At 38.9% G+C, this 24,425-nt stretch overlaps 2 protein-coding genes and 1 non-coding gene across 6 annotated transcripts in view; 1 reads left to right on the forward strand and 2 right to left on the reverse strand.

Annotated features, from left to right (window-relative positions):
• Window positions 1–8,018, reverse strand: part of SNX5 (sorting nexin 5) — a 22,664-nt gene extending 14,646 nt beyond the window's left edge. Inside the window, exons 1-2 of one of the 3 annotated variants that reach the window (XM_033094644.1) lie at window positions 7,881–8,018; window positions 7,562–7,644 (exon numbers count right to left, since the gene is read on the reverse strand). In XM_033094644.1, the coding sequence (XP_032950535.1) occupies window positions 7,562–7,612 (51 nt within the window). In that variant the 5' untranslated portion in view covers window positions 7,613–7,644; window positions 7,881–8,018. Of the gene's footprint in view, window positions 1–1,365; window positions 1,609–7,561; window positions 7,645–7,880 lie in introns of those variants that run through there. The other 2 variants (XM_033094645.1, XM_033094646.1) reach the window with 2 other exon arrangements.
• Window positions 2,698–2,932, reverse strand: LOC117016377 (small nucleolar RNA SNORD17). Its single transcript, XR_004421900.1, has one exon. It is a non-coding gene; the product is annotated as a small nucleolar RNA SNORD17 (small nucleolar RNA).
• MGME1 (mitochondrial genome maintenance exonuclease 1) lies at window positions 7,935–24,378 on the forward strand. 2 transcript variants are annotated; one of them, XM_033094649.1, is made up of 5 exons: window positions 7,935–8,064; window positions 8,931–9,508; window positions 12,613–12,829; window positions 22,748–22,880; window positions 23,218–24,378. In XM_033094649.1, the coding sequence occupies exons 2-5, from the start codon at window positions 8,998–9,000 to the stop codon at window positions 23,377–23,379; spliced, it is 1,023 nt and encodes a 340-aa protein (XP_032950540.1). In that variant the 5' UTR covers window positions 7,935–8,064; window positions 8,931–8,997; the 3' UTR covers window positions 23,380–24,378. The 2 variants fall into 2 exon arrangements, with proteins under 2 accessions (XP_032950540.1, XP_032950539.1); XM_033094648.1 differs by lacking the exon at window positions 7,935–8,064 and adding an exon at window positions 8,162–8,286.
• The last annotated feature ends 47 nt before the right edge of the window (window positions 24,379–24,425 follow it).

The raw sequence follows: 24,425 nt of genomic DNA on the forward strand, positions 1-24,425 counted from the left end.
CATTTTATCATGTCCGTGACTCTAGCTCTGACATCTCTGATAAAAGCTTCCTTCCTTCTGGTAACTTACCACTGGGCAAATGAAGAGTTCAAAAAGATCTCAAAATATACACTAAAACTTGACTGCAGAGAACACTGAACACCCTACATATCTTATGTTTGTAGCTGCCAGAGTCAGTACAGGAATAAAGTGGGCAGGTGTAAAAAGGGTAACAGATACTAGTGGAGAGATGGGGGCAGCTTACAGGACAGGTCTAAGGTGCATTTCCCTGAGCTCAGCAACAACTTCCATGTTTCCTGAGATTCCATTTCCTAAAGAAGTCACAAATCCTGGTTTCTAGCCATCTCTCAATTTCTGAACATGCTGACAATTCCATTTTAGCTCACTACAAGCCAAACAAATTCAATGAGCCTGCGAGCTCCACATGGACTAGCTTTGGAATTAGGGGTTGGAGGATCCAAGGGGAATGTTATCTAGTAAATGGGCTCATTTAATAAGCACCGTAGTCAAATTCACAGCGAACTTTACCAACTGCTTTTTGTCCCAATGAACAATTACCTTCTGGTTTCCTCTTTTCCTATGCCCCCAACCATACAGAGGTAATAGCCCAGACTATTTACCGTATCACTAATTTTCCTTTCATGCCACCACAAAAATATTTTTTGGTGTAGTTTTTTGGTTTATCAGTGCAATGAGGATACATGTAACCCATACTGTAGCATAACCCTCCAGATAATGAAGCAGATAAATCATCAGAAAGTTAAATGTTGTGAAATGTTTAAAACTTCTAAGTCAGCACTGTATCCTTACTCAGGAAGCATTAAACATCAAGTGTGATTAAAAGCTCAGCTTTCCTTCTGCTTAGTCAACAAAACCAACACCCCACAGCCCCATGCCACAATAGCTGCTAAATAAATCACCAGAATGGAGAATATAAGGGGTGGGTTGTATCCCTCCATATATTTTTCCCCATTCACCCACCTCTATCCCCACCCTAAATAAGCATCCAGAATACTGCTTAGCACTGCTGGCCAATACTGTGAGTCTCTGACTTGGGCCACAAGAGTCAAAATGCCTAGAATGGCTGTTTAAATCAGTGGGGAAAGGCAGGCAGGTATCAGAACGGAGTCATGTTAATTTTTCCATTGTAGATTTCTACAGAAACCACTATATCACATACCCAAAGTTTTAGGTAGAGTTTCAGTCCCCAATGTACTTCCTGTCAGATTAATCCTTATAGTAAAGATTACAATGATCTTTGTGACAAGAAAAAAAGTAGGTGTGGGGGATAAACATGCACTGCTTCATTTAGAAAGCAAAATTTTGACTGTTTTACTGATACAGAATCCCTGCGCATTTTCTCACCTGTTCATCAGCCTCCCAACTGGGGCACATGACAATGGCTGCAGGACAACTGTAAAGCTCTGAACTGAGGTTTCCCACTTTTGGTCCAAATCTCACTTATGACTCGCTTTGGTACTTAGTACCATCTGCTACGCTCCCTCTTCAAAAGGTTTAATGGCTCACGGATGGCAAAGGACACAACACAGAAGGTTAGGTTCTCAAATTCAGAGCCCACAAGGGAGAACAGAAAAGATATATACAGAGGATGTAAGTGCTGTTATGGTGAATACAGACTCCAGTTACACTAGTGCCACACAGCCAAAATAGTAAGACACAATGAAAAGAAATCTCCATAGTAACTCTAACCTGCTAGAATGTGAGCTAGTTGAATAGCCATGTAAGTTTAATCAATTTTGTATGCAATGTAAAGAAAAATTGAATATGCCCACCCCTATATTTCCATCTTAATTTGAATGTTGCAAAGAAACAACAGATAGAAAAATACTAGTTTATTTTTAAGTAATTTTCTGGTTTCCATTCCCAAAGCAGAAGCAATGTACTTAGTAGCCAGCACATGTTAGTTATATCAGTGAGTCTTGCCTTCAAAGTGTTTCTCTCCTCTCTCTCCTACGGATTTTTGCTTTGTTATCCTTCATCCCACTGCCTAAGGAACTAAGAACTCTACCAGGGACACAGCCAATATGACAAGTCATCCATGAATGGTCTGTTGACAGCATAGAGCCAAAATAGGCAAGAAGCCTCCCACCCGGATCACATTTTCACTTTGATCACAGGAAACAAGAAACAGCGTATTTCAGTTAGAAAGGTATACATCCCTTGCCTAGTCAAACACTCATTAGTGAGGAAATAAACCCACAAAGGTTCTGCTGCACACACTAGATGAATTTCTGAAACCAAGACTCACATGATACATACTTATGAAACATGTATTACTTTGTTACTGTTTCAACTCACAGGAAAAGAAGTGCCGTTTAGAAATTCTAATAACTATATCCTTCTTCAAATCCCTCTTTGTGGTCCCAGACTGGTGTGCATTATGTGTTAGTTTTCTCCCATCTCGCAGGTAACCAAACCCTGTTCCGTCCCAGCTTTTGTTGTGGCACCGGTGTACGAAAACCGAACAGACTGCAAGCAGTGTATTTGTTTCTCGTGTCTTACCTCCCCTCATCTCGCCCCTCACCAATTGGTTCTTCCCTTCCTGTAATTCAGGCCTGCCAATATCTTAGTCTTCCAGGACAAAAGAACCAAAGGCTTCTGAAGATCTTAGTCTACTAACATAGGTAATAGTTATAGAAGTTAGTCATAAGCTTCAAAACTAAAGGGCTACAGCATGTGATCAGATTTCCACCACTCATCTTGGCGAGACAGGACCCAGAGGGACCATCTCTGCCGACACCAACCCCTTTCCGGTAGTCCACCAAACACACCAGCTGTCCACGATAGAACACCACAGACTGCAGGGCATTTGGAGGCTACATGGCCCCAAGTTCCTAGAACAGGAACAGAAGCTTGGAAGAAGGTCAGTGCAGCGCACTCAGCGAATGGATAAACTGAATCATCATTTCACAAGGCTGCAAAGCCCATGAACTCATGAACTACCAACACAGAACCAGAAAGATTAAGTTGAATTACTGGCTTAAATATTATTCATTTTGGAGAACTGACTCCGGGTGGTGAACACACAATGGGATTTATAGATGATGTAATACAGAATTGTACACCTGAAATCTATGTAACTTTACTAACAATTGTCACCCCAATAAACTTTAATTAAAAAATAAAAAATAATATTCATTACAAGAAATCCATCTAATTATTAGATACCTCGATTACTTTCAAACGAATTCACAAAGTGAAAGGGTTGAACTGTATGATCTCTAAGGATCTCCCAGCACAGAAGTTCTACTGGGAATCAACAAAGCACTGCTACAGAGGAAGGGCTGGAACAAATGGAAAATTTCTTCCACTCAAAGCTAAAGCCCTTCATTTACTATCGAATCCCATCAAGGCTCCCTCCCAAAAGTTGCCTGGTTTATCAAGTCCACAACCCTCTGCTAACAAACAAACCTGCCATGTTACACATTACTCAGGTTGAGGGTATTTAAGAACATCCACTGCCTGACCTTTCTGAGCAAACCAAATAGAAATAGGTTTGGAAAAAAAAAAATTACCTTCACCACCAACAAAGATTCAGCAACATGGAGAACCATCTGAGCTTAAGCTTGTGTTATCTGAGACAATGGCGGCACGGAGCAGGCTGCCTGCTTCATGGTGAGGTTTCTTCTGCTTTGATCCAGAGGTTCCACGTATTTCCCAGCTCACTGAGATGTAAATATTCCAGTACTTCATTTCATCACTCACCAGCAGCTTTGAACTGCTTTTCAAGAAAGATCAAGTGAAAGCCAAGAGGTTGGCTTCTGCACACTGACTAGAATGAAGATTAGGGGTCTGCCCCTCAAAAATAAGTAAGACATAAACTCTCTTCCTCAGGCAGAACATGTATTCCACAGGTTAATATAAGCAGCTGTTCTAAGAAAATTACTCCTCTTCATACTACATAGTGGTGCCTGAAAAAGTTTCACCAAATTTGTAAAAGGGAATGCGGGAAGGTGACAAGCCAAGGACCCAATATCTGAACTGAAGAAGTTCAGGCCTTTCTAACTGCAACTTACACACTGCTCCGTTATTTATGGTTTGCCTTTGGGGTATGAAACAGTTGACAAGTTCCATGTCCCTCTTTTAGAAGGGCCATCTCTTAAGAGTAACTGAATGACCAATCAGAAAATAAACAGATGTGGAAGTGAAAAAGTAGCTTTTTAGAAAGTAAGATCATGCAGAGAAACTTCTCCATTTGTATTTGTAAAAATCAACTTTGGCACATTCTTGTGAGACAAGATGTCCTCCTGCAGCCATCTTCCTTCACTCCTTCACAAAGAAAAGGTAGAACTTATAATGCTCTGAAAATACTTTCCTTAAAATAATTGGGTTCATTAAAAGGTTGTTTCCCTAAATACTACCTAACTTCACTGCATGCACCCTCCACCACTATTTGAAGAGTACTAACCTGCAGAATTATTCGTCTCATTTCCTCAAGCAAGGCCTTGACAAAAGAGAGCAAACTGAAAAGCAGGATTTTAAACCAAGTTCTACCCTGTGGCACATTTCTTAGTGAGCTTCAATTCTAGCCCACAATGTTTTGAATGCTGTGGCATCAGAGGGCACTGAATTCCAACACAGTAAGTCTTTTTGTAATCCTAATTGCCCAGAATAAAGGTTCCTCAATATTGGGGGGGTGAGGGGGGCCTAATTCCAAAGATAGTCAATGGTGCTTATGTTTTATACAGCATGTTATTTCCTTACAATTCATCAATCATAGATTTGAAAAATATTGAAATACACGGGCACACTCAAGATTAGCCTCTGTAACACAACCTGACCCACACATCACACTTTAGAATGCAAAATGTAATAAACCAGTGATTTTCAACCAAGGAACATCTGACAATGCCTGGACATATGTATTTTTGACTGTCACTACTGGAGGGAAGAAAGCTACCGTTATCCAGTAGAGACTAGATATACTGCTAAACACTCTACAATGCACAGGACAATTCACAAATTAACAAGCCCAAAATGTCAATAGGGTTCAGATTGAGAAACCCGGGTTTAAACTAAAGCTCTACAATAGATGTTAGTCACTTACTAGGTCTCACACCAAATAATCTCAGAATCTAGAAATTTCTATAAAAGCCTCCCTTGGTCATTTCTTCCTACAGCAAAAAAAAAAGTGACATCATGACCTGTGCTAAAGTAGTACTCACAAACGTTGGGATCTTACAATACTGTGCACAAGTTACTGATCCAGAACTAAGGCTTGTGGGCAGCTTTGTAAATCGTACTTCCAGAGTTTAAAAAAGAAAAATGAAGTCGAGCTATCAAATGTAGAAAACGTCAGTACACAAAAATTTGTAAACTTGGACTTGCTGCAGTATTGGTCAAAGTTCAGGACTGTTCCTATACTAATTGTAGACTTCCACCAAGCTGGTGGAGTCAAGTGTCCCTAGAGACAACTTCCACACCAATTAACAAAAAAAAGCAAATAAGAACAGCGGCTCTTAAACATTATATGACTGGCTCTGGAGACACCATCTACCCAAAGCCCACCTACCCAACTAGTGAAAGTTAAGGCTAAGTTGTAATAGCACTAGGCTGGGAAGGGCTACCACCTAGTCCTTGCAAAGCTTTTCCCATGAGCGCAACTTACTTCAGTCTATTAGGAATTTAAGAATCATTTAAAAAAAAAAAAAGTCCTAGGAGGCAATCTGGACTCACACTCAATTTGTTGTAGGTTTGCTAGACTAATGGGATGAGACTCATCATCATAGAAAAACACACATTGAATGAGTGGGAACCTAAACAGGATGCTCAGGAGAACCCAGAAGGTGCAAAATGACTGGAGGCCAGGGAAATTTTTATGGGAACAAGTTCTGAACAATCTCCAATTATTTCCCCCCTACCCACTAAAAACTCTGGGGGGGGGGGGGCGGGGGGAGACACAGGGGCAGCACAGCAGCAGTTTATCACGAGGATGGGCCCAAATGGTGTTAATGCTTTAGTTAACTTTTTCAGAGGCCAGACTTGGTAAAACCCTACTTTTCTAAATTTAAAGATCCAAATACAATCTTTCCCATCAGGTTAACAGCAAAAACCATCTAAGCGATCTATTAAATCAGGAAGCAAAATGAAGCTATGTATTAGGGTAACATTTTATTAAGTTTTATTATTTCCTTATTTCTGTAATTAAAAAAATCAGAAAAAAAATAATTCTATATAATCCTTTCCTGTAGCCACTAAATCCAGGAGGCCTTCACAAGCCTCCAATTCTGGAGGAACAGAATGTTGTTATTTTAAATACCAGCTACCACATACTGCATTAACAAATAAGGCCTGCTAAAGCAGTAAAGTCCTTTAAAATAGCTAAAACAGATTCTGATCAAGAAAGTAAGTGCATGTGGGGGGTAATCAAATTGCTATCAAAATTCCTAGTCAGCATCTAAATTTGAAAAAAGTACCTTTGGAACGTTCTAGAAAGAATAGTCTCAAGTTCCCACTTTCAGTGTTAGTAAAAAAATTTACTTCTCAACTTTCAAGTAAAAATACTACAACCAAAACCCTAGTCATGCACAAAGTTGCATTTCAATAACTAATACAGCAATGATACCCCGTATTGGAACAATCCAGGCATGCTGTGCGTGAACTTTGGTACTAGATGAAAAACAGTCTCTCCAAATAAGACTTCCAAATAGTTCTTTTTAAGACGCCTTCCTTCCAGGTTACTTAAATTTGAGAGCGCCCTGCATTTTTAGATTACGTGGGCTTTTTTCCCACTTTCTCGCAAAAAAAACTTTCCTGTTGAAGATTCTGCACATGACGTTGTGGTTCAGACCAACCTCTCTGAATTGTGAAACTTACTCAAATGTAAAGGAGCAATAAAAAAGCGGAGGGTGTCTCTAAATCTTTGTCTATGGTAACCTGAATTTACTGCATTAGTTTACCTTCTAGACCTGAATACTTAAGCGGCATGGGGATAATTTACATAAACACCCAAAATAAAAGTAAAAACCGAGTTCAACAATTATTTGATCACCTACTAAAAATTACAGAACCCCCGCAGTGACGCATTTAGATTTATAAAGTTGTAAGGAACATGCTTCAGATTTTATGGAATTTCCCCAGTATTTGAGCCAAAAAGTTTTCTCAAGTGGGGGGCAGTTTGGAAACAACAAAACCACTATTTATTACATGATAAGTGGATTTCATGTTCCCCGTCCAGTCTTCACGAAGTCAAGAAAAGTTTCAAAAACTTTTTACGGAAAAACATTCTCGGGTCTCCAGAAACGCGCTGCGCGCCGGTTCGGTACTGGACACCGGGCCGCGCGTGGTACTAGCAACGGTCCAGCGTCTCTGGTTCTCTCTTCCCAGGGTCCGCAGGGAGCTCCCAGGGCAGTGCTCAGAGAGAAGAGAGCATAGGGCGCTCGGGGTCCGGCAGGTGCTTCACACGTGGGGGAGCCCCTCGTAGCAAGATATGGGTGCACGAGAAGGCCCAGAGCCCCCGGGGGACCGGAGAAGGAATGTGGGGCTTCGGGAGGTCGGCGGGGCCTCGCAATCTGGAGCCTGACAGCGGGGATGGCCTCACCTTGCTGCGGTCCTCCTCCTGCTGCTGCAGCAACTCAGGAACCGCGGCCATGGCGACGCGCACCTCGAGCGGGGGCCGCCTGGCTGTGCGAGGAAAGAAGAGGCTGGACCGCCGCCGCCAGGGCACTACTCAGGGGCGGCCGCGGCCCCGCCTCCGCTAGCCTCCCTACCCGACAGTGGCAGGAGGCCTCGGGACTCCGCCACCATCCCAGAAGCCCCGAGAAAGGAGACTGGCGTGCCACGTGCTCCCCCGCAGCTGCCTCCCCAGGACCCACTGCCGTCCATCTTGGAGCCGGGCAAAGAAGCTACGCGGAGCCTACCCTCGCTCCGGGCCACGCGGAAACCACTGACCGCAGTGCCACACAGGAACGACAAACCAGGAAAACTCCCAGCGAGGCGCGTCTCAAGAAAGACCGCGCTCTCCTGCGGGGGAATTTATTACTCAGCCAGGGTCCAAGATGGCGACGAGCTGTGACGTAAACAAGATCTCGTGAGAGCGATAGGGTACGATTTGCTGGCGTCCGCTCTACTGGCGGAGGGGAGGGACTCCCCACGAATCGCGTGCACCAGGGACTAGGGGCGGGGCGTGAGTGCCGCAGTGCTTGCTGGGGCCGCCGTGCCTAGGGCGAGGCCTAACTCGAGACGAAAGCGCGGGATCGGTGGAACTGTGCGATCCGAGACGTTGTTCGGGCTCTGGGAGTTAAGTGAAGGGTGGTGGTCTCTGAGGTACATACCCCTGCCTTGGGTTAGGCTACTGTTGAAGCCGTCTCTTCCCTAATCCTGACTCCCACCCGAGGGGCCACAGCCGTCCTGTCCCCAGCAGAGTTCCACACCTGCCGCGGGGCGGGAAGCTGCCTTCTGGGGATCACGAGAGTGCCCCTTGCTGAAGGCCGCTTGCCAGCTCGGGTCTGACGTGACCCTTGAGAAGCTCGATTTCCACGTCTGTAAAAAGGGTCGCAATAGTACTCACGTTACAGGGTGTGAGGATTAAATGAAAAAACTCGTAGATTACTTAGCAAAGAACCTGGTGTTTAGGGATCCGTGATTAATTGTTAACTGACTCCTGGCCGTTACAGGATGGGCTCTAGGGTTCTGTTTTTCTGTCTTACATATCATCCTTCCTAGGCGTCCCATTGTTTCAGATCGAATACTGGGGACGTCTTGCCCCAAACTTTTTGCTATTTCGCATTTACTAAGTACTGGTCTTCTGGTATTGATGAGAGTCGGTCTTCGGAAAACTCTTGTCCAAATATGTCGCAGAAACTTACTGAACACGCTTTTAATGTGCAATATCATACTGATGAAGCTTTCACTTCATAGTTCAAATGTTTAACATATCTGGTACCTAACACCACTTTTCTCTTCAATAGGAATGCAAAAATTAAAAAAGGCCCTCGGCGTTGCAAGGAGACTAGAGTGAAGTGAAAAAAATCTAAGATGAAGGCGGTTCAGACCATCTGCAGGCAGCTTAGAAATTCAAAGGGGTTTTTTGTAGAACGAACCCCTTCTGTGGGTTTCTCCACTTCTTATTCATGTGGCCGGAAGAAAAAAATGAACCCTTATGAAGAAGTGGACCAAGGAAAGTACTCTGATTTAGTACAGTCTGTCTTGTCATTCAGAGGCCATGCTCAGACTCCAGAATCATTGTTTGAGGAAGATACTTTACTCTATGGACCTGTGAGTAAGTGTAAACCCCCAAAGCAAGATGAGGAAACAAGAGTTACAGAAAACTGGTTTCCACTTTTAAATCCAGAGAAAAGCTTAAAACCAAATGCAACAAATGATGCTACAATTCCTTTGAAAATTCCTTTGCAAAGGAATAAGATACCAAGTGTGACCCGGGTCCTTCAGCAGACCATGACATCAGAACAGATTTTCTATTTGGAGAGGTGGAAACAGCGGATGATTCTGGAACTGGGAGAAGATGGCTTTGCAGAATATACTTCAAGTAATTTTCTCAATCCTGTTTCTGTATTGTTAATTTGTTTTCTAGACTGGTGTCATTTTTTTTTAACTTTAGTGAGGAACTGCTTTCAAATAATTATCTTTAAATAGCACTTTGTGTAGTAATTTACTTAATCTACTGTCATCACCATTTCGCAAACAAGCACAGAGATCAAGTACTTTGACTAAATGATGTATAACATTCATTTATAAGCTACAAATTTAAGTGTTAGAATTGCCTGTTTTCTTTGATTATGAAAGAGAGTCAATCACCTGATAATGGAATTCTAGTTGTTTGCTAGGCATTCTGTTCAGACTCTAGTAAATATCCCTTTGTTCAATTTATCAACGCAGACGGACTCGCAAACAATAAGCCAGAACACATGCTCTGTATTTAGATCTTGGTAAATTGAGATAATCAGATGCTCTGAGAGTAAACTTTAGCTTTCAACTCCTAACTTACTAACTTCTTAAACAAATGAGGAGAATAGCTTCCTTGAATCAGATTCCATTCAAAAGTAAGATAAAAAGAAAGACCATTGGCACAGGTGAATTAGCTGGTTCCCATCAGGATTATGTAGTTGTCTTTTGTTAAAGCTAAGTGTTACATTCATCATTCATTAGCCCAGGCTTCCCACAGAGCACTATATGTACCTCTAGTGGTAGACAAGCACTTTTAAGAGTAATGCACTTTTTTTGAGTCATCTTAGAAAAAATTGTGTGTGCGCACACAACACAATAAACAAGTGGTCACGAGTTTTAAAGAAAAATATTAAGTATATAAGTGGCACCTAGATATGGCAAAAATGATGAAGGCCATACCCCTTTATAACATTCCTCAGGTGTGTGGGCCAAGAAATACATGCAGGGGCTGCCTTAAGAAAGTTCATTAGTACCAACCAAACTACGGACATACCTCGTTTTATTGTGATTCACTTTATTGCTCTTCACAGGTGTTGCAATACAAATTGAAGGAAAAAGATTATAGCTCACTTTATTTTGATACTCGCTTTATTGCGGTAGAACTGAACCATCAATATCTCCAAAGTATGCTTCTATTCTCTGCTTTCTAAACAAGCAGCATAAAAAAGTCATTTAATGGCATCTTACTTTTTTTGTCAATTTCTCAAACATCAGTTTATCTTTTGAAGATTGCTGAGGATAAGGAAGTCTGACTTTATATATGTGTCAATCATAGTGGAAATGGTTTATTTTTTTCAGTTTTTTGCTACACTGATTTTTTTTATCCTAAAGTATCCATCCTGCCTATTCTATCAATCAGAATACTGGAGACTCATGAATTTTTTATTTTTAATATCCTTTATATACTGGGACATGAAAACATTTCAGTTTCATTCCTTTAACTCATTGAGTGAATACTCTGACTTAATGCTATCTGCAATAAATCTTGAATCTTTTAAAATTTATTTTGACAAAAATTGAATCATTTTTAATGTTCTGAGACTTACAATCTAAGGTATCCTGTATTCTACAGTTCATGTTCGTTGCCTCTTACATGTGAAGAACCCTAGCCAGAGGCCAAGTCTGCAGTGGGTAATGAGTTGTCTGTTTGCTTGGCGGTTGATAAAGCAGTTTTTTCTTCCTGCTTTTAACATGTTTGTGTTCTTCATTAAACTAGTCTGTAGATGAACACTACACCTGTTTTCCTAGGTTTTTATCTACCGGTCTTAAATCTCTTACAGGCCTTTCTTTCATGTGCTGACATTAAGTTCAACTGAGCCAAGTAAATTTGGAATAGAATAACGTAGTTGCTCAGTTGAATTTCATTTAAGTCTCCAAGTAATTTCCTGGAAGCGATTCCATCTTTTGCCAGTGGTAGAACTGACCTTTCAAAATCTTTGTAAAAAGACCTGACAAACGTAATAGGGTTTGATATTACCTCATTAGGTGAGATTGTTTTCCTCATTTTCTATGGTTCTGTCTCCAAGCATGTATATTTTTTACACTGTTCCTATGTGTATCTAAGTGATGGTCCCTGAATTTGCCTTCCTAGCTCTGCTGTGTGGTGATCTGGAATGAATAGGCTGCTGGTCCAGCTTTTTTCTTTTGGGCAAATTAACAGCTCTGCCTAGGTCTCTCTCATTCACTGAAATGGGGGTAATGATCTTTATCTTGCTGGTTGTCCTATTTGAAAGGTAACACAGTATTTTGAAAGCACCAAGGCCACTGCTTAGCACAACACCCCCTCTTTCTTCCCTTACCAAGAGTCAAGTGAATATGTAGTACAGTGGTACCTTGGTTTTCGAACGTTTCAGTACTCGAACATTCTTCCGGAATAGATTATGTTCGAAAACCGGGGTACCACTGTACTTCTTGTGTTTGGTGAATATGTTTGTGGTCTCCTTTCTTTCTTTTTTTATTTTATTTTTATTAGTTTCAGGTGTACAAAACAATGTAATATACACCCCTCACAAAGTGATAACCCCCTGCCCCCATGTGTTCTCCTTTCTTAAATGTATATAAGGAAAAAAATTCAGGACAGAGCAATTATCTTAGGCTGTTCTATTCCTTAAAAAAAGTGCAGGAGAAGAATGTTACATGTTTTCTTCCCCTCTCCCTAAGTCCCACACCATCCCCACAACAATTCATTTTTTTTAATTTGTGCCTTGATTTTCATTTCTTGCCTGTCATTAAGCTGGTTATTACAAGGATTCCTCCATCATTTCTATGTACATAATTAAGTTTTGGTTGTAAAAAGAAGTGTAAACAGAATCAGTTTCCTAAATTTCTAAAAATTATTTATCACAACCCGTTAATTTACTAAAATGGATACTTAAATTCAGAGTACCTTAAATTAGATCTGGTTCTGTAGCGCCCAGATCTTCCAATTCTAATTTTGGCCTGATGCATTCAGAAATACTTTATTTTGATCCATTTTATTGTCTAAGCTATTCTAGTCCCTTTGGTTTTCAAAGTGCATTCTTAGGTGTCACAAGAAGCTGAAATGTGGTGTCTCAGGTTGTCACTTAAAGGTAAATCTCGTGTGATTTTTAATTTTATTACTGAGTTTTTTAGAGTATTTGTTTTTTAGTACTAGTTTGGAATTTTTTGTTTTATTTTTCCTTTTTTCCCTGATTTTATCTTCAGACATATTTTTACAAGGGAAACAGTTCCATGAAGCCTTGGAAAGCATACTTTCACCCCAGGGGAACGTAAAAGAGAGAGATGAAAATCTCACATCTGGCTACATTGAAAGCATCCAGCATATTCTAAAAGATGTCAGTGGAGTTCGAGCTCTTGAAAGCGCTGTTCAACATGAGACCTTAAAGTATGTAGGTCTGCTGGACTGTGTGGCTGAGTATCAGTAAGTATTGTTTCCATCAAGATATGGAAGTGAATTAATTCAGGGTGGGACAGATGGCGCCTGTCAAATACTGCTTTTTCCTCTTAAATTGTGCTTAAGTGCAGCTTTTGTAAAGTCAAAATATCAATGTGATAGGTAAAAGAATTGGGTAGTAGGCAGGAGGTAAGGGTGGATACAGAGGAAGGGCCACATAATCCTGTGTTCCAAAATCAAAATATTTCTTGGAGGAAAGGTATAACTTTTCAGTGTCCCTAGGATGGCCTTTTTTCCAGCATATACCAGCAAGGTACTAGCCATAAGATCCAATTTGATTCCTACATTTTCTTTCCTGTTTCCCTAAAAATAGCACCTTGTTAGCCCTAAAAATCAACTCTTTCTGGTTTCCAGGTCGTGTTTGACATGGATAGGAACTCTGAGCTTACTACAGCTTCCTTTAATTTTTAAATAGCTCTTTTTACTGTTTTTCCCACTTACTCCAGATTCCAAGGGTTGCTGAAAACTGCAGATACTCCTATTCCAAAAAATAGTATGTGAGCACTATAGTAGGATGGGGGAGAAAAAAAAATCTGTGAGTGTAACCCTTGGAACTGTAGTTAAAATTTAAATTTTAAAAAAATTGACAATATTTATTACTCTACTTTGGAAACTGTGTTTAGGCCACCAAGTAGTTTTGTGCCATAGTTGCCTCTTATCTGAGAAGTGTCCTGTGTGCCTAGAATTTTTTTTTTCCCTTTGTTCCATACCCCACCCCCCACTCCAGTTCATGCTGTTGTTTCTCAGTCTAGTTGTAGGGCACAGCTCCCTGGCCCATGCTGGTATTGTGAGCCTTGCGCTCCCCCTCATTGAGGCAGTCTCGTCCCCAGCTCACAGCCGCTCACACTGGCTGCCGGCCACTCACGCTGGCTGCCCGCTACTCATGGCAGCACATGGTAGCTCACGGCAGCACACAGCAGCCCACAGCCACTCACGTCGGCTGCTGGCCACTCAACGCTGGCTGCCGGCCGCTTGTGGCAGCACACAGTAGCCCATGGCAGCACACGGTAGCCCACAGCAGCACACAGGAGCCCATGGCCGCTCACGTTGGCCACTGGCCACTCCCAGCAGCACATGGTAGCCCACGGCAGCACAGTAGCCCGCAGCAGGACACAGCAGCCCGCGACATCCCATGGCAGCTTATGCTACCTCTGGCTACACACGGCAGCCCAGCTTCAGGGAGAGCCGTTGTTCACAATCTTAGCTGTAGAGCAGGGGTGTCCAAACTGCGGCCCACAGGCCAACTGCGGCCACAGTTTTTAATTGGCCCGCAGCAAATTCCAAAAATATATTTAGTTTACTTAAATAAACCAGGTGAGGCAATACGTACTTCACCTCGAGTGAGTGGCCCGGCTGTTTATGTATTTTACCACACATGGACTTTGGTGAAAAACGTTGAAAAAAGTTTGGACACCCCTGCTGTAGAGGGTGCAGCTCACTGGCCCATGTGGGAATCGAACCGGCAACCTCAGCGTTAGGAGCACGGTACTCCAACCACCTGAGCTACTGGCCCGGCCCCTAGAAATTTAATTGACTATTTTTGGCTGCCCTTTTGATTAACCAGTGGAGCTATACAATTAAAGACCTACAAGAAATTGACACCAGACACATTTCATAGGGATTATAAAATATAATAAACAGTACTGCTGTTTATTTGTTTTTTGTTCTGCACATAAAGAGCATCAACATTGAGAATGTAACCATTGAATGTTTTGAAACTAAGGTTTTAGAAATTTAAGATTTTAGAAATTTTGATAGGTAATATATGCACCTGAAACTACTATAATATTGTATGTCAACTATAATTGAAGAATTACCCACCCTACTTTTTTAAAAAAGTTTTTAATGTGGTAAAATACACATAGAATTGATTTTTTTAAGCGTATGGTTAAATACATTCATAATGTTATACAACTCTTACCACCATCCATCTCTAGGACATTTTTCATCTGATAAAACAAACTCTATACCCATTAAATAATAACCTCCCTATTCCCCACTACTTCCAGCCCCTGGCAACTACCATTTTGCTTTCTGTCTCTATGAATTTGACTACTCTATAAGAACCTCATATAAGTGGAATCATAGTATTTGTCTTTTTCTGACTGACTTATTTCAATCAGCGTAATGTCCTCAAGGTTCATCCATGTTGTAGCATTATGTCAGAATTTCTGTTCCTTTTTAGGCTAATATTCCACTGTATGTATATACCATATTTTGCTTATCTGTTCATCAGTGGACACGGGTTGCTTTCATATTTTGACTGTTATGACTAATGCTGTTATGCACATGGGTGTACAAATATCTCTACAAGACTGTGCTTTTAATTTTTTGGATATATACCAGAAATGGCATTGCTGAATCATATGGTAATTCTATCTTTAATTTTTTGAGGAACCATCATACTGTGTAATACAGGGGCTATACCATTTTATATTCCCAATAGCACACAAGTGTTCCAGTTTTTCCACATTCTCTGTAACACTTGTTATTTTCTGTTTTTGGGTTTTTTTGTTTTTTGATAGTAGCCATCCTAAGGTGTGAGGTGATATCTCATTGCAGATTTGATTTGCATTTCCCTAAGAGTGATGTTGAACATCATTTCATATGCTGATTGGCTATTTGTATATCTTCTTTAGAAAAATGTCTGTTTAGTCCTTTGCCCATTTTATAATTTGGTTGGGTTTGTTGTTGTTGTTGTTGTTGAAGTTTAAGAGTTCTCTATATATCTTGGATATTAATCCTTTATCAGACATATGATTTGAAATATGTTCTTCCATTCTGTGGATTGCCATTTTACTCATTTGATGGTGTCTTTCGATGCACAATTTAAAAAATTTTTCATGTAACCCAGTGTGTCTATTTTTTATTTTGTTACCTATACCTTTGGTGTCACACGAATAATAAATCATTGGCAAATCCACTGTCATTAAGCTTTGGCCCTGTATTTGAAGTCTTATTTTTAGGTCATGGATCCAATTTGAGTCAATTTTTGTAGATGATGTTAGGTGGGAGTCCAATTTCATTCTTTGCATGTGGATATCCAGTTTTCCCTACACCATTTGTTGAAAAGACTGTCATTGAATGGACTTGGCACCCTTGTCAAAAATCATGAGAACCATATAGACAAGGTTTTATTTCTGGGCATCTCTATTTTATTCCATTGGTCTATATGTCTCCATTCTTAGGCCAATACCACACGATTTTAATTATTGTGGCTTTGTAGTAAGTTTTGAAATCAACAAGTGTGAATCATCCAGCTTTGTTCTTTTTCAAGATTATTTTGGCTATTTGGAGTCCCTCAAGATTTCATACGGATTTTAGAATGGGTTTTTCTATTTTTGCAAAAAATGTCAATGGGATTTTTATACACATTGCATTAAATTTATAGATCACTTTTAGTCATATGAACACCTTAACAATAATAAACCTTACAATCCATGAAATGGAATGTGTTTCCATTTATTTGTGTTTTCTTTAATTTTTTTCAGCAATGATTTATAGATTTCATTCCTTGGTTAATTACCAAGTGTTTTCATTCTGATGTTATTATAAATGAAATTGTTTTTGTAGTTTCCTTTTCAAATTATTTGTTGTTTGTGTACAGAAATGCAGTTGATTTTTGTGTGTTGACTTTGTATCTGACTACTTTGCTGAATTTATTTATTAGTTCTACCAGTTTTTTGGTAAATTCTTTAAGGTTTTTGACATAAAAGATTATACTATCTGTGAACAGAGATACTTTTACTTCCTCCTTTCCAATTTTCATGCTTTTTATTTCTTTGTGTTGCCTAGTGCTCATCCAGTGCTTTCTTGAATAGAATTGGTGAAAACAGACAGCCTTGCGTTGTTCCTGATTCTAGAGGAAAACCTTTTGCTCTTTCATCATTGAATATGATGTTTGCTGTGGGTTTTTCATATGTGGCTTTTATTATGTTGAGGTAGTTTCTTTCTATTTCTAATTTGTTGAGTGTTGTTATCACTTAATTTTTCAAATGCTTTTTCTGCATCAGTTGAGATTATTCTGTGGTTGTCTTCATTCCATTAATGTGGTATATTACATTAGTTTTGTACATTGAACCATCCTTGTATTACACTAATAAATCCCACTTAGTCATGGTATATGCTGCTGAATTTGGTATGTTAGTATTTTGAGGATTTTTGCATCCGCATTCATAAGGAATATTGGTCTGTAGTTTTCTTATAGTGTCTTTGGCTTTGGTATCAGGGTAATAACTGGATTCACAGAATAAGTTACAAAGAGGTCATTACTTTTCAATTTTTTAAAAAAGTTTCAGAAAGATTGGTATTAATTCTTTAAAATGTTTGCTAGAATTTACCAGTAATGCCATCAGGTCCAGGGCTTTTATTTGCCAGGATATTTTAGATTACTGATTCAGTCTTCTTATTAATTGTAGATCTATTCATATATTTTATTTATTCATGATTTAGTCCTGGTATGTTTGTGTTTCTAGGAATTTGTCTATTTCATCTAGGTTATCCAACTTTTTGGCATAAAATTTTTCATAGTACTCTCTTTTTTCTGTAGAATCAGTAGTAATGTCCCCAATTTCATTTTCAATTTTTGTAATTTGAGTCTTCTCCTTTTTTTAAGTCCATCTAGCTAAAAGTTTTTTAATTTTGTTGATCTTTTCAAGGAACAAACTTTTGGTTTCATAGATTTTTCTCTATTCTTTTTCTATAACCTATTTTATTTATCTCTGCTTGAATCTTTTATTTCCTTCTTTCTGCAAACTTTGGGTTTGCTTCTTAATTTTCTAGTTCCTTAAGTTGTAAGATAGCATTGAATCATAAGCTATAAATATTCCCCTTCACACTTTTCACTGTGTCCCATAAGTTTTGGTATTTTGTGTTTTCATTTGTCTTTTATTTTCTAATTTCCCTTATGATTTCTTCTTTGGTTAAGAGTGTGTTGTTGTTGTTTAATTGCCACAATTTTGTGGTTTTCCAGTTTTACTTATTGTAATTTCTAACTTCATCCCACTGTGATCAGAAAAGATACTTTGTGTGATATTTATCTTTTTAAATAAATCTTGACTAATTTGTGGCCTAACTTATGGTTTGTCCCAGAAAATGTCCCATATGCACCTGAGAAGATTTGTGTTCTGTTGTTGGGTAGAGTGTTCTGTATGTCCGTTAGATCTGGTTGGTTTACTGTGTTGTTTTAAGTCTTCTATTTCTTTACTTATCTTCTGTCTGGTTGTTCTATCCATTATTGAGAATAGGATATTGAAATCTCCAACTATTATTGTGGAACTGTGTTTCTCCCTTCCATTTTGTCATGTTTTGCTTCATATATTGTGCTGGTCTGTTATTAGGTATATATGTTTATAATTGTTTTATCTTCTTGGTCTGTTGAACCTTTTATTAATATATAATGTATTTCTTTGTCTCTTTTTACCTTTTTGGATTTAAAGTCTATTTTCTCTGCTGTTAGAGTCACACTTGCTCTCTTTTGATTACTATTTGCATGGAATATCTTTTTCTGTCCTTTTACTTTCAATGTATTTGCATCTTTGGATATACAGTGAGTCTCTTGGAGATAGTATGTAGTTGATTCATGAGTATTTATCCATTCTGCCTATCTATTCTTTTGATTGAAGTGTTTAATCTATTTACATTTAAAGCGATTGATGATAAGGAAGGACTTACGTCGTTTTGCTATTTGTTTTCTATATGTCTTTTTTGTCTCATGTTCCGCATTTTATTGTCTTTATAATTTTATTGTCTTCTTTTGTAGTGAAATGTTTAAATTCCTTCCTCATTTCCTTGTGTATATATTCTATATATAGTTGTTTTCCTTGTGATTACCATGAATATTACACTTAACATCCCAGTTATAATACTCTAATTTGAATTTATACCATCTTAATTTTAATAATATACAAAAACTCTGCTTCTTTAACAGCTCTGTCCCCATTGATCCCTTTCAGTTGTTGCTGTCTTTCTACATTGTGTTTACCAAATCATAAACTAATAAGTTTTTAGATTCATTAGTCTTTTAAATTATGTAAAAAACAAAATGTGGAGTTACAAACCAGTTATAGTAATATTTTTAGACTGACAATTTAAAAATATATATGTTACTTTCAAATCATGTAGAAAACAAAAAATGGAGTTACAAAATATTATTACAGAAATACTAGATGTTATAATTGCTCATGTATTTACCTTTATTGAGATCTTTGAGCATCTTTAAGATTCTAAAAAAGTCTTTGGTAGATCTGCCATCAAATCTTTTTCAAGGACAGTTTCTGTTGAATTTTTTTTTCCTTTGAATGGGCCATACTTTCCTGTTTCTTTGTGTACTTTGTGACTTTGTTGTTGTTGAAAACTGAACGTTTGAATTTAATATCATGGTAATTGGACATCAGATTTTCCCTTTCCCCAGGGTTGGCTGGGTTATGTTTATTGTTTTGGATTTATTACTGTTTTAGGCAATGTGTGTGCCAAGCATCAGCCTGAGGTATAAACTTAAGGTCTTCTCAGGTCTTTTCTGAGCTTGTGCCTTTCCCTGGATGTGCTCAATTACTTTCTAACTTCCTTCATGTATGCTGTTACATTTGCATGTCATAGTCTTTGATGTCTGACTCCCAGAAGAGAAAAAGAGAAAAAAAAAGAGAGTGGTGCCAGCCCTTTAAGTCCCCTGGAACTCACATCAGCTGGAGGGAGAGCGGTTTGCAACAATGGGGGAGGTATAACAACAATGTCCACTGTCCTCTTTGTCTGCACCTGTGTGATCAGAAACAGCAACCAGTGATGAGAGCACAGATCCCTGATTTGGAGAACATGGTCCTTCTGTCCACTCTGACTCGCACAACTGTGTACAAGCTACTCTAGGAACATGTGCACAGCTGTCTGCCCCATGAATGAGGAGTGGGGAATGATAGCTACTTTTGTGCTAAGAGCTGAAAACTGACAAAAACTAAACACAATTCACCCTCTAAGCCTTCAGTAAACTATATTTCCATAATAGTTATATCAGACAGATTCTGCTGTTGCAGTTTTTGTCTAGGTGGGCAGACAGATTCCTGGTACTTCCTACTCTGCCATCTTCCCAGAATCCTTCAGCCCCATTCTTTTTTCAACTTCTGTTTAAAAAGTTCTTGTGATTCTGTAATATGTACAATTATTTGTCCCCACCCCCACTTACTAACAAAAAAATGCCAAACCGTGCTTGTTTTCACCTGAAAATGTATCTTGGAGATCTTTCCTTATTAGCTTATATAGATCTGCAACATTCTTTTCTCTTTTAATTATTTTCCTCATAATTAACAGCTGTTAACACTTTGTCTCACTTGCTTTAAATTTTTTTTAAAGAAATATAATAAATTAAGCTCACATCACCTTTAAATACCTCTTCCCTTCTCTTACAATCCCCTGGCCAAAGACAGTCACTGCTGTAAGTTTGGTATTGTGCCTTGCTAGTCTACTTTCTGTACTGCTTACCCTACACAGAACTAAGTGTAATGCACACACAACATAATCCCAGTCTACTTTCTGCACTCTCACACACATGTGCGCACACACTCAGCACTATCTGTAATCCACAAACATAACACTATGTCTTGTTACATATCTGAAATTCAGAATATATAGAAATCTCTAGATCATAAATCTCTAGTATCACAGAACTGAGATATTGGGCTCTAGAGCCAGGCTGCCTGACTTTTCATCTTAACCTTAGGCTACTTACCTAGCCTCTGTGTACCTAAATTTGTTCATCTGTAAAATAAGACAAATAATAGTACCTTCCTCATAGAGTTGTTATGAAGAATAAATGAGACATTCCCTATACAGTACTTAAAATGCATACTATCTAGTCAATAAACGTTAGCATTATTATTTTGATCCTGTTCTCTCCTTTTACTGCTGTTTACTATTCCATTGTATGAATGAACCATACCCATTTCCCTATTGGAAGCATTCAAGTTATTTCTAGTTTTTCAAATTACAAACTGCAGCAGTGAATGTCTCCTTGTATACTACTGTAAGAGTTTCTCTAGGCAGATACATGGGTTCGTTTGTTTGTTTTGGTGGTGATATATGCAGTTAGGGTAAATTCAGTTGATCTGAAGTAGGCCTGGGCACGAGTACTTATTAAGTTTTCCAGAAACTGTCACTTGCACCCAGTATATCAAACCATTACTCTCTTCCAGTCCATACCTAAAGGAGAAATTACTGGGTGAAAGGGTATGTGCATTTTAAGTTATCACATATGCAAGTGTGCTTATTTGTGCACACCTTTAACAATACAATGTTAGTAATTTTATTACCATTGTATCTTGTAATTTCAATCTGCATTTCACATAAATTAAGCTGAGCATCTTTTCATTTGTTTAAGAGCTATTCGTAGACTGTCTTGTTGCAATTTTTATTGGGTTTATACTACTAAAATTTTTTTTTTCCACATTAGGTTCTACAAGTTATAGTACTTGCTAGAAACAGTGGTCCATGGGAGAAATCTTTATTTTTAGGGTATTCTGATTTATTGAAGGAAGAGAACTAGAAATAGCAGCTAGATTTCAATGTCTTAATATAAAAATGTAAAATAGCCCACTGATAACTTTTTAATTTTGATTATATGTTGAAATGATAATATTTTTATATGTTGGGTTAAATAAAATATTAAAATTTCACCTGGTTTTTTTTTTCCTTTTTTTGATGTGGCTACTAGAACATTTAAAGTGATATATGTAGCTCGCATTTTACTTCTAATTTTTGACAGTACTACTCTAGACTGACTTTATAAATACCTTGCATAAGTTGTAACTCTAGAGCTGTGTGACAGGTAGGCCACATACATTGTACAAAATCTCCCTTTGAACTGCTAATTTTGAAATTGAAGTCATGAAAGACAAATTAAACAAATAGAGCCTTTTGAGATTCACCAGTTGTTAGTCCATTCACCCACCCTGTGATCCTTTGACTACAGTTGACAAGTATAAAATCCTACCAAGATGGGGAGAGTGGGGAGGAATGCACTCATTTTTTGATTTTAAAGAAAGGGGGGGCAGGAATTCCCCTCCTCCCCCCAATATCCCTAATAGTAAAACACCCTACCGTGTGTGTAATCTTTTAGGGCAGGGACCAGGTCTCCTTATTTGTATTTCTGCATATAGTCGTTGCCTATTAAGTGTTGATGGATTTGTATCCCAGCCATGGTTTTTCTGTTGTTGTTGTTGTTTGTTTTGGTTTTTTTTCGTTGTTTTTACATTTTTATTGGGGAACATTGGGGAACAGTGTGTTTTTCCAAAGACCCATCAGCTCCAAGTCAGGTCGCTGTTTTCAATCCAGTTGAGGGGGGGCGCAGCTCACTGGCCGATTTGGGAATCGAACCAGAGACCTGGGTGTTAAGAGCACTGCTCTCTAACCAGCTGAGCCAACCGGCCGCGCCCAGCCTTGGTATTTGAGGAAGAGAATTTCTGAGACACTATGATGGTTTAGTCTTTTATGATGGAGACTTGGCTACTGGTCTGTTGTGGTTCATTCAAAGCAAAATCAATTAAGATAAAGGAAAGGAGGCCATGGAGATCCAAACGAATTTCAAGATAGTGTAGAAACTTGAACTGTGGAAGTCATTTCCCATTTCCCAGCATTCCCACACATTTAGGAAGCATTTTCTATCAGACCTCGGACAGGCTCATTTACTGAATAAAGGGCTCAAAGGAAAGAGAACATCAGCCCTTTCTAATCCTAAGAAGTAAAACTCAGGGGAGCTGTGTTTTTGGAAAGTGGAGAATAGATGCAACAGTTATTGGGTGACAATAGTAAACTATACGTGAGAGGGTTAACCTAATAGAGTTTTTTTTGTTTGTTTGTTTGAACTACTACCTACAAAGACTTCGTTTGGTTTCTCTTTAGGGACAAGCTGTGTGTGATTGATTGGAAGACCTCAGAAAAACCAAAACCTTTCATCAGAAATACATTTGACAACCCACTGCAGGTTGTGGCGTACGTGGGTGCCATAAACAATGATGCCAACTATAGCTTTCAGGTCAGGGCACTGAGCCTCTGCTTAAAGCTTTGTTCCATGGTTTGTAGCTACTTAATTCCTTATGGTTCTTACTCTGTATCCCACTGCTTACTCTGTTTCTTGTCCATCTACCACTTTAAAAAGCCCTTTTCCCCCTCTTCCTAGGCTGTTTGTTGTTCCAGTCCATTCTTCAGTGTCTTACCTGTCATCTTTGTGTTCTTGTGTATCCTGGTGCAGTCTTTTACCAACCATCTTAGAAACTGAGTTAGGAAATATTACTGTAGCTTGTTTTGTTCTGTGTTTGCCCTGGAGTAAGAAGGAAATGAACCTAAACTCTGATCCTACTGTTTCTTCTTAGGTTCAATGTGGCTTAATTGTGGTGGCCTACAAAGATGGATCCCCTGCCCACCCACATTTCATGGACACACAGCTCTGTTCCCAGTACTGGGCAAAGTGGCTTCTTCGACTAGAAGAATATACCAAGAAGGAAAAGAAACAGAATATTCAGAAACCAGATTAGGGACAGGACACTGTTTGGGACCATTCAGCACTTTTTCACAGTGCTGGGAAGATATCTCTCTTTACTATAACCTAAAATGGAAGTACCACAGGATCTGAGAGCTATATTAGCACAGCAGAAGTATTAATTTGTTGAAATTTTTGCAAACAAAAGACTGAAAAGCCAGGAAAGTTTAGATTTAAAGAATTGGACTTCAGCATATAAAAGAGCAACTATGCTACCTCTGACTGATTTACCTGGAAAAATGGCCAGCAGAATTAGCATAGCGTTGGTGGCTCTTGAACCCCGATGACCTTCCTGTGTCCCAGGCAGGATGCCCAGTCTTTGAACTGAAATTGGAGGTCAGTGAGGCTTGGTGTTCCAAACATATCCCCAGGGTACAGCAGGAGTGAAGGGGCCATGCACCCCCAGGGTGTGGAGGGAGAATTCGCATCAGCCAACTACTACAGCCAGTGCAGTGCAGTTTCCTAAAAGTTGTTGTATATATTGGGGTTCTCTATATTTTTCTTTGAGGAAAAAAGCTTCCATTTAATATTTTTGAAAACTAAATATGTGGTTCCTTAGCCTTGAGTAAAAATTGCTCTCTTGAGCATATTCACCGTATCATTAGCAATACCCCTTGGTATACCATCAAATAACCCCCAAAAGTAGCCAGACTCCAGTCTGAGACTTGTAATTATAGGTATTTTCGTAGTTGTATTCTGGTTTGAGTGAATGAATCATGTCCCTAGAGAAAATGTATCATTTGTGGAATTTTTTTAACTATGGGGAATAATAATACAATTTATTAATTTTTTTGTGTTTTGTAGCTAATAAAAATTATTAGTTGTCACTGGGTTTGGGAAACTTAAATAAAACCCCACTATAGCCCTGGGGGAAGATTCTTTGTTTAATGGAGTGGGTTAGCATTTGAGTTACAGTTACTATCTTAAAATCACAGGGTGCTACAATTACTTTTTTCTTTTGTTAGCCATTAATTGTAAGAAATAAAATACAACATGTGAGTAAAATGATGAGGCTTTTGGTTTTGTCTTTATTTAAATTTT

The sequence above is a fragment of the Rhinolophus ferrumequinum genome, chromosome 23 (genome assembly GCF_004115265.2).
Source record: "Rhinolophus ferrumequinum isolate MPI-CBG mRhiFer1 chromosome 23, mRhiFer1_v1.p, whole genome shotgun sequence".
Lineage (NCBI taxonomy): Eukaryota > Metazoa > Chordata > Mammalia > Chiroptera > Rhinolophidae > Rhinolophus > Rhinolophus ferrumequinum.

Bases quoted from the DNA above. Each gene is read 5' to 3' on its own strand.
- MGME1 (XM_033094649.1), top strand. From the start codon at position 8,998: ATGAAGGCGGTTCAGACCATCTGCAGGCAGCTTAGAAATTCAAAGGGG. The intron at 9,509-12,612 runs GTAATTTTCTCA...TTTTATCTTCAG, and splicing joins CTTTGCAGAATATACTTCAA to ACATATTTTTACAAGGGAAA. The intron at 22,881-23,217 runs GTCAGGGCACTG...GTTTCTTCTTAG, and splicing joins ATGCCAACTATAGCTTTCAG to GTTCAATGTGGCTTAATTGT.